Source organism: Montipora capricornis, chromosome 2 (genome assembly GCF_036669925.1).
Source record: "Montipora capricornis isolate CH-2021 chromosome 2, ASM3666992v2, whole genome shotgun sequence".
NCBI lineage: Eukaryota > Metazoa > Cnidaria > Anthozoa > Scleractinia > Acroporidae > Montipora > Montipora capricornis.
The window spans coordinates 18,441,663-18,451,225 of NC_090884.1; the positions used below are offsets into that span (position 1 = coordinate 18,441,663).

Below are 9,563 nucleotides of genomic sequence, written 5' to 3' on the forward strand. Positions count from 1 at the left end.
TTGCATTTTCGTACTTTGCCGATTCTTGTTCCAAGCACCTCAAAATGTGAATGATCTCGTTTTCAGAGATAAAGTGGAATAAAGTAAATCAGTAAAACTCTTCTTTGACCTTGAACTGACAAAATTTCCCACCGGTTTCTAATTTTAGCGTGATTCCTATTCACTGGCTATTGCCAGTTGACTCTGAAATGGCCTTTTTCCTTTCCATTCGCTCGCTGAGGATGTGCTTGTTTTCTTTTAAAACTCATGCGATTCAAGAAAAATTCATTGCCAAACTGGTGTATAATATATACAATTGATTTCGGAGGCCGACAACGGCGACGGCGACGGTAACGAGAACGTCACAAATTTGCATATTTAGTGGGTAAAAACAATAGCTTTGCACCCCCTGCACGTACGTTTTTCACTTTTGTCCATTTTTTGCCGTCGTCAGCAAAACAACAACGTGAAATAGCCAAGTTTATGGTTTTATGAAGAACGTCAGCACTTGACAAACAATTTTCATTTTCTCTCCGAAATTGAGTGCCGTTTCGACTGGTGTCATCTTTGAGGAATTACCACACCCTTGTCATATTAAAAACGTTGAATTAGTCACGAAGCGATTAAAATAACGCAAATTTATATTTTGAGATGACGTTCTCGTTGCCGTCGCCGTTGTCGTTGCTTAAGCTCCCTGTTGTAATGGGGGAGGGGGAAAAGCGGGAATTATACCAACAGTTTTGACCAGGATTGTAGCGGAGCTCCCTGGTTATTTATTCTTACTGCTGTAGGGTTAGTGAAGATAAAATGTTTTCAAATTGTCCGTGTTTTGGTGTTTCCGGTTACTGCTTAATTAAATTCATTGCCTAACTAGTGAATACCACGGTAAATGTCACGCAATATCACATTAATCACGAAGCGATGAGTGCGATATCGATTTTTTTCAAGCGAATTACTTTGGAATTCATGTCGTACGAATAGATCGTTATAAAATCTTTATTTTTAACGGTTATTTGAACAAAAAAGATGCAACGCTTGACGAGAAATAATTCTAAAGTACCGTGGTTGGTTGGATATGGCACGTACTGATCGCCTCAAAGGGGAGTCATCAACACAAGACCATTTTGAGGGTGTCAGGACTTCTCTTGGAGGACAAATCATAAGACCCTCATAAACACTACAAAGGAACTTGGGAAGACTGTGGCAGTACCTAAAAAACAGAGAAAACCGGGATAACCACTATAACATTATTATTATTGTTATTATTATTATTATTATTATTATTATTGTTATTGTTATTGTTATTGTTGTTATTGTTATTGTTATTATTCCCTGAACCGATTACAACTCTAAATATTACAATTGTCAATGAAAAATTGCAAACGGCCTGATTCAAGATCTGGTTATTTAGATCTCGACTTACACACCTAAAAAAAAGGCGATTTGTAAAAACAGTGCATGTAACTGGGTTCTCGTTTGGTCATTCATGTACAAACCCTGACATTACAGTACTGTTCTCAACATGCCATTTGCTAAATCTCTTGCGTTTCTTTCATTCGTAATTATTGTTCTTATTCGTCTCATTGTGTCTTCCATTCCACCCTATTACTGCTGGAATTATCAAGATGGTAAATCCAGGTCGTCTTTCTCTAAGTTCAAACGCTAATTGCTGATACTTTCGTAACTTTTTTACTACTTTCTCTTGAACATTCTTTTCGCTTGGGCATATCCACTACATATATCATACTTTTTTCTCCACCCTCAAGCACTATATAAGGTCGTCTCGTTGTTTCCGGCTTTCTTAGATTGAATTTGAATTCAAAGTCCCAGTACATCTTCTTGTAGCCTCCTTCGAACACATTTTCCTCGTTCCCATTCTTTATTGTTCCGTTCATCAATCGCAATTCCTTTCTCTTCTTCCCACTTCTTTTCCATGTCTTTAAGGTGGCTAAAACCAGTTTCAACACTTGACACTACAACACTTTATCATGTAACAGCAATGTTATGGTACCAAGTATGGTATCATGTAAAACATCGATTATTGCTGAACAAGATGCAGTCCTTTTTGTGACGTAACAAGTTGCCATGGTAACAGGAAAGCCTTGCAAAAACAAAAACTCTATATTTGGCTTTAGATGCTCATATCTGAAAAACGAACTCCGGTGACCCCAATTTTTTATTGCACAAAAGTGATCAGCAGGCCAAGAGGAAACTCTCTGCAAAGTTTAAATTCTTAAGGTGGCTTTGAATCCGCTCCACAGTATTTCCAGAAAGTGTCATTCTGGCATGTTGATTACATTTCAGAAATAAAAACTGGGTGTCACCGAGTTTGTTTTTAAGATATGAGCTGCTAAAGCCAAAATATGGGCTATTTTTGCAGGGCTTATTGTTTTATCAGTCGTACACTAGTCTACTTGACTTTCATAAATATTTTTCAAGCATTAGTTAAAATAATATGGCGACAAAAACGCGGGGGAAAAAATTCCAGGTTGGCAAAAGAATGGCACATTCATTTCCGATAATCATGAAACGTTAAAGAGAAGTGAGCGGGCGGATGGAAAAGCTCTGGAAAAGGCAGCTGATCAAGTAGTGGCTGAAAGTTTGGAAAACTGGAGGACGAACCGTTGCGTAAATTTAATGGGGCTGTTTTTTTTTTTTAATGTTTTTATTACCCTACGAAACTTAAGTTCAAAATGAAGGCATGTTTTGGAGTTCTTTTCCTTTACTTTCGTGAAAATAGAGCAGTATTTTCGTCTCGTCCGCTTGAAAAGTGTGGAACGTGCGTGGAAGCAACTAGCGATTAAATTTCACAAAATGCACCCTCCAGAAGATGAGCATGATGGCAATGGAGAGATATTATACAAAACACTAACCAAATGAAGATGAGGCCTGCTTGAAATTTTGTTGCTATGCTCGAGAAAGTTTTTTTTTTTACGGTAAAAACCTTTCATCCCTTCAACGATCGATCCTTCCCTGGGTTCCAGTCCTTCCCTGATAGGTCAAGAAAAAACGTGATAAACGAAATTTTCCAAGACGTTTGCAAAATCATATCGATTTAACTCGTTTAGATCATCGGTGACCCCTATTTTTTCAATCATGAATCACTTACTTTCTTACTATCTACAAAATATGATGAAATGAAAAAATTTCCACCGTAAGAAGTTCTCTCTTTTTTTAAATTTTTTCCTCGTGCCATCGAATTCCGGAAATGGTTGCAACGGATGGCGCTTACGAAAACTCTCGCGGAGGATGAACTATACTGTTAAAGACATCCCTAGCGGCATGCAATTATCTAGAAATCCCACTCCTAAAAACCTATGCACGGAAACCTTCATTCTAACAGTTTATGTTTATGATTTTCGATGGATGACCAGATGAGGCTACATCTCGCTATTACGATCGATTTCTTGAAATGAAGGCATTTTTCCACTGCCATTTTCTCTGAAACAAAGTCGGTGACCCCCATTTTTGGAGTACGTACTTTATGATCTAACTCTAGGCGAGAAATGACGAAAAATCTCACCGTAGGAAGATTTTGGTGCGAACGTCCTGAAGTGATAACGTGTTGTAGAGTCAATCCTTCTCTATAAAGAACGTTTCTTTCAAGTGTTGAAACTGCTTTGAGCCACCTTAAGTATAGTGTTTTCCAGCCAACACCCTACATCCTGACAGTATGTGGATGCACCGTTTCTTCCTCGATATTCAATCCCCTGCTCCTTTTCCAGCCTCTGGTTTCGACCATCTGTTCTTGCATTAAAATAATTGTCTTTGATGCTACTTTCTTCGGGTCATCATTGCCTTTTGTCCACCCAAGGCTTTCTCTATATGTTGAATGAATATAACTTTGCATTTTCTTCTTCTGGTATCCTTCTATTCTTGTTGTCTCTGTGTTTTCTGCTTCAGCGTTACTCTTTACATTCTTACCATTGCTCCCTCCACGGTTTCTCCATACTTAATATCTTTTCTCATTCCATCCTGACAAACCAGAACTCTATATTTCCTATGGTCCTTACATACTGTCTGCCTTCACTCTTTCTGGTGATCCCTTCGCTAGCACACTTCCTTGTTTCCACACTTTGTTGATCCACGGAACTCGTTGAATTTGCCCATATAACACACAACTTCGCCCCCCGTACCTTTGGTGTCTTCGTAAACATCTTAAAAACTTGTCAAGCCTTTTCCCCAACTGTGCTTTTGTAGATACAGTCGTTAATCACTGCTTTGCCACCCGTGTATGGCTCCGCTTTCCCCTCAGTGTGTGTTTCTTTTACCACCTTGTTCCAAATCATCCAACTCTTTCTCTATCGTGTAACACACATTCATGATGTAGACTGCCACTGATACTTACCCTGTGTTTATTGCCTTAATCAGATGATTTGTCATAGATAAGCTTGAATTCTACAAGATTCCTCAATTGTACACTCATTTCCTTACTTCACCCTTCTTTGTCAGAATCATATCACTCTGTCACATCCTGAGGACATGTTACCTCTTCTAAACATCCGTAACATTTCTTCACGACCCAGTACATTCAGACCTCCTGTGTTACGCTCCTGTGTTATGCTTGCCTTGAGGGATGATTTCGTCGGCCTTCTGAAGATCTTCATGGGTTTCCTGGTACACATTAACTCGTCGTTATGACACAAACTACAGCTGACGTGTCCTTTTAGTATCTATTTCTCCTGCGTTCACTCATGCTGTATCCTATTCTTCCTTCCCAAGGGGGTTTAGCATCGTTACTGGTATCTCTGTGCAACATGAAACCGACTGAAGAAAAGCTGTCTCCTAGCAAAAAACCTATTCTGATGTTGGATCAATCTGCTTTGCTCTTTCTTCCCGTCTTCTTGTTACTTCTAGTTCATTGTTCTCCACTTGCTCATCAGTGGCACCGGCTTACGTCCTGTAATTCCCATCTAGGTTGTATACCTTCAACAAACCTTCAACATCCAATCATATTTAACTTTTGTTCCCCATGCCTTTAATAATTATTTAATAACAATATAATGATTAATAATAATTGTACTAACTTATATCAATATTATATTATCATTATTGTTATTATTATTATTATTCTATATTAAATAATAATAATAATTATTGTTACACTTTGTTCTGTTCTTTACGAGAAGATACGCACTCATTTGCGCGAAATGGACGACCAATAGCGCGGAAGGTACAGTCACGGGCGCCTAAAAAACGAGCATTTGGACGGCGTTAGTGTACATAAGTCAAATATTAATGCCGCTTGTACCAAAACAAAAGAAGCGATTCTTTGATTCAATGTGACAAACATCGATTCTCAATTGAACACTACAAACGCCTATCAATGGACTTGTGTTTTGCTCGCTGTTGTTTGAAATCCCTCCGTAGGACAGCTCTAGGGTACTAGCTCCTTTCATCACCTCTCTCAATTCCTTCGACCCAGTCCGCTTTTGTATTAGCTATTACTTGAGCATCTCTCGTTGTTTCCTTCCCATAAGACCGTACAAAAACTAAATGCTTGCTCGATTTTTCTTTAAAACTATTACTCTGTTCCGCATCCAGGACCTCTTTGATGTAAACGGGTCTGTCACTGTCAGTTTGGTTTTCTAGCATTTTTCCGAAATTCGAATAAACGCTTCTTGGGTCCAACTGGAACTTCCGATTTAGCTGCTTGGCTTCCTCCAGCTTCTTGCTGCGCCAAAACCCTTTCTTTAGCTTTCGTAACCTTGATTTTCCTCTATCCATGAAGCTAATCAATTCGCGGCAGACAAGGTATTGAGCTCTTGAAGCAACTTTTCTCGCTTTTTCTCTCCTTTCTTGGACATTTTCCGATTTGCTCTAAACCTTTCAATTTCTGCCTTGGCTATTAATTAGAGATGTTTTTCCTGATCGCTCCTGCCTGTGCCTCATATAATTCTTTCTGCTTTTCTGCCAACTTTGTTTTGCCTGCTCGGAGATCGCGTTTTTTCCTCCATCCTTTGACCACAAACAACGCAAAAAAAAAACCAGTATAAAACGCAATTAGCCAGCCAGAGATAAACAAAAGGACCCTGAGCTGGGTGAATGGTGTTACTGGACCCATTGTTATCCTTCATTAGCACATCGATGGCTCCATTGATGTTTGCTATGTCGCCAATTGTTGGACGTTTTCTAGTCCTTGTATGTGACACGCGGTTATCGAAATCTCCTGGGTTTGTAATCACTGAGGCAAGAATTGGTCTTGCTGCTTGGATGATTTTAGTTACTTCATTGTTAAGAGGCGTTGGGCCATCCCTTGACCATACTGGCACGTCACTTTGCGTATGCAAATGTTGCTCTTGGCCTTCGCTGTTGGCTCTTATCCTCGTGCTGCTCCGTGTTCCTTGCAAAAATATCCACTCTGATCGTTTCTGCTACGTTACCAAGCGATCTTTCAACATAAGCGGCCCGATTACGAAGGTTTTGGTCTGAGATATTAAGTCCACTATAGCCGCTTTGGTCCCATAGTTCCTTCATGATAGACATATAACCTCTCTTCTGACCATCTGAATATCTCGGCGGGTCACTTGAATTTGCCATCTCCTTAGCTCTCGTCTTACAGTTCAACAAATCCGAATTCATTTCCTTTGTCCATTTCAGGCGTCCTCCATGCCGCAAAACTCTAGTTTGCTGTTGATGATTTCCGCCATATTGAACTCCTTTGTCAATTCGAAAACATAAAAACAAGGTTTAGTCTCGTCTAGAGACCCATGTATAGAATTACTCAAAACACAGTTGCTAAGCACTTAAGAAAGGCTGTCTGTAAAGCTTCGGTGCTCAAGACTAGGCTTGCTTTTCAAAAGCGAATTGTGTTTAACGGAGGCTAAATCACAGGTCTTCACTACTTGCCGCCTTCACTATATTATTATTATTATCATTATTCGTAATGTATTATTATTATACTTATCATTATCGTCTGGTGCCTCAATGTTGACATCGGCAAATGTTGGTCTTATCGTCCATCAATCAGGTCACAACCTACAACCTTAGATTCTTAGGGACCCCTCTCAAATTACAGGGGTTTCAATAGCTTTTGAAGTTCCTGGGCTAATCAATGTAAAGCGGTGGTCACTCTCGTCTTTTACACAGGGTTTTGAAATGAAAAATTTAAGGCCAGGAGTAGCCCGGCGGCCGAGGGGCAAATTTCTGACAACATAGAATGAGGTATACCGGCACGGGTAACACGGGCCTTTAACTGGAAAACTCGTCAGAATTCGTTGCCAGTTCCTATAATGTGCCCCTTTTAGCAACGCGTCAACTTGGACAATCAACAGTCAACCGATCCAGCCACTGTTGAAAAAATCATTGCTAACAACCCTCAAAGCCTTCAAGAACTGGCATGGGCATACAAAAATAACGCATTTGAGCGTGAACCCCTATTTAAGGGGGGGAAAATAAAAAAAACGAAGGCTAATTTACAGATACTTGGGCAAACTAAATTTATTTATCAATAAAGAATTACGGAACCTCACTAAAACTAACCTGATACTATTAATCCTGGTACAAAAAAACACTTTTTGAAAAATCCTAAAAGAAAAATCTTCATAAACAAGATAATTTTTTTTCTTGACCCACCTAATAAGACCTTATTCCACGATAGCCGCCATGTTTTGGGATTTGCCGTTATCATGCAAATTAGCACCACACTTCTGAGGGGGCAAAGCGTAAGAACGCAAAGTTTCGCGAGCAGAGGTGAGGTTTACAACGAACATCTTAAGCCACACAGATTGAGTTGTTTCACGGGTCTCATTGAATGTTTATCCACCTAAGTAGTAAAATAGAATGCTACACAAGTTACTTCGATGTTTTTTGTAGTGAAAAACTGGGCAGATAACGATGGAGGTAGAAAGTCATCAAATGGTCGGAGGTAATCAAAAGTAATATAAAATTCTTTTTAAAGGTACTTAATTCTAAATTCTAAAATTTACTTTAGCAATTGTTCAATTCAATATTTTTTGTTCGACAAGCCGCATTTGAACGGCAATTTGCCTTTATTCCAATGTTTGCCCCCCAGCATAACACATGGCTAATTTACAATGACCCCAATTGGAAAACCAACATGGCGGCCTATCTGTGAATAAGGGCTATTAGATGATTCTGCCTAAACATACACACAAGGCAAAAATAGTTGGAAACGGATGTGTTGAATTAAAAGAGTAAATGTCTTGAAAAATAACGATGTTACTTTTGCCCCACCCAAAATGCTCAAAAAGTTAGAATGGAACACAACAACTCCACGAGTATGAAGGCCTTTTTTGCTCATGCAGGAATTATCTTGTTTGTGTTGTTAAGAGAAATGCTATCAGTAAAAGGAAATCTAAAGTACCATTTTCAAGACGAAAACTCATAAATAAGTTAAAGATTTCAATGAATCTCTGCAAGATAACCAAATGACATTAGCCTCTTTTAAATTATTAAAATACTCTCATGAGGTAAAGAAATCAACTACTTTCGGACGAGGCCTTGTACTTATTTATTAGACCATAAAAGTTAGTGTTTTTTGACGAGGACTCAAAGAAAAGAAAAAAAAAGAAAGAAAAAAAAGCATCAGGTCCAGTGTCAGTGAGCCTCGCCTTTTGATTATTGTAGGTCATGTATGCAAAGAATTTATCATTACCTGCTCAGGATTTCTTCAACTTAGGGAAAAAACGTAGCAAGGAAAATCTGGGGTCCTTCATAAACGAGAGGGCCGCAACAGATCAGTTACCTGCATAGACAAACAAAACAGTTGTAAAATAAAGGAACTCACCAATTAATATCATTTGAGACCCCCCCCCCCCCAAAAATGCACTTTCTTATTGCAAAAAGGTTGCAAGATGGAGTTCATGCAGAAGATAACAAGAGGGTTTATTTCTCTATCTTTGAATGAATTTGAATGGGAATTGGGGATATTGTCTTAGGCATGAGAAAGAAGCGGACTTCAAAGGTAGCAGGAACATTTGCAATCAAATGGTTATGTGAGATTATCAGAAATTTTCTCAGAGTTTAATGGGAAACTTTAAGTGCCTGGAATAACAATATTACAAAACAACTCTCTTGACACAAGTTACTTTGATCATCCACATTTGCAAGAGCTGCTATCTCTTATTCTACGGAAGGACTGTGCAGCTGGTATTAGGGGAAATCAAAGAGATGAGCATTTATCACTTAAATTACAATTTCGATAGATATGCACAAATACATGTCGTTGTTTTGGACAGGAGGAACCAAGATATGGCAAAATCAGGGCAAATCACTATGGCATGAAAAACCCCTTCACCAGTGTCCAAGAAGACGTAAAAAGGCAAAAAACAGACACTGATCACAGCAGCATGTGACGTTGAGTGTTACATGTAGCACTTATAATTATCCAGAAATGCAATGTAACACTGGTGCACACCCCATTTTGATATATCCAACACAAAGCCGGTACCCACTCCCTTTAAGTCTAGCCTGTATTTCACACACTATTTCTAGCTACAAGGGACGTGTACGTGTATTAGCGTCATTAGTCTATGGTGAATGAAAAGGTACTTGCTCTGTGACTTTACTCTTTGAATTGGTGTTCTTTGGGCATCCACGTACCAGAACCTTCATACTTTGCT

The 9,563-nt window shown here is 39.0% G+C and overlaps 2 protein-coding genes across 3 annotated transcripts in view; both read right to left on the reverse strand.

Moving 5' to 3' along the window:
- LOC138038992 (treslin-like) overlaps positions 1–1,205 on the reverse strand; it is a 14,034-nt gene extending 12,829 nt beyond the window's left edge. For both annotated transcript variants that reach the window (XM_068885123.1, XM_068885122.1), the window contains exon 1: positions 1,040–1,205. In XM_068885123.1, the coding sequence (XP_068741224.1) occupies positions 1,040–1,140 (101 nt within the window). In that variant the 5' untranslated portion in view covers positions 1,141–1,205. The remainder of the gene's footprint in view (positions 1–1,039) is intronic.
- A 5,047-nt stretch (positions 1,206–6,252) lies between these two features.
- Positions 6,253–9,563, reverse strand: part of LOC138035426 (treslin-like) — a 66,090-nt gene continuing 62,779 nt past the window's right edge. The window contains exon 19 of the mRNA XM_068882121.1: positions 6,253–6,638. Within this exon, the coding sequence (XP_068738222.1) occupies positions 6,253–6,638 (386 nt within the window). The remainder of the gene's footprint in view (positions 6,639–9,563) is intronic.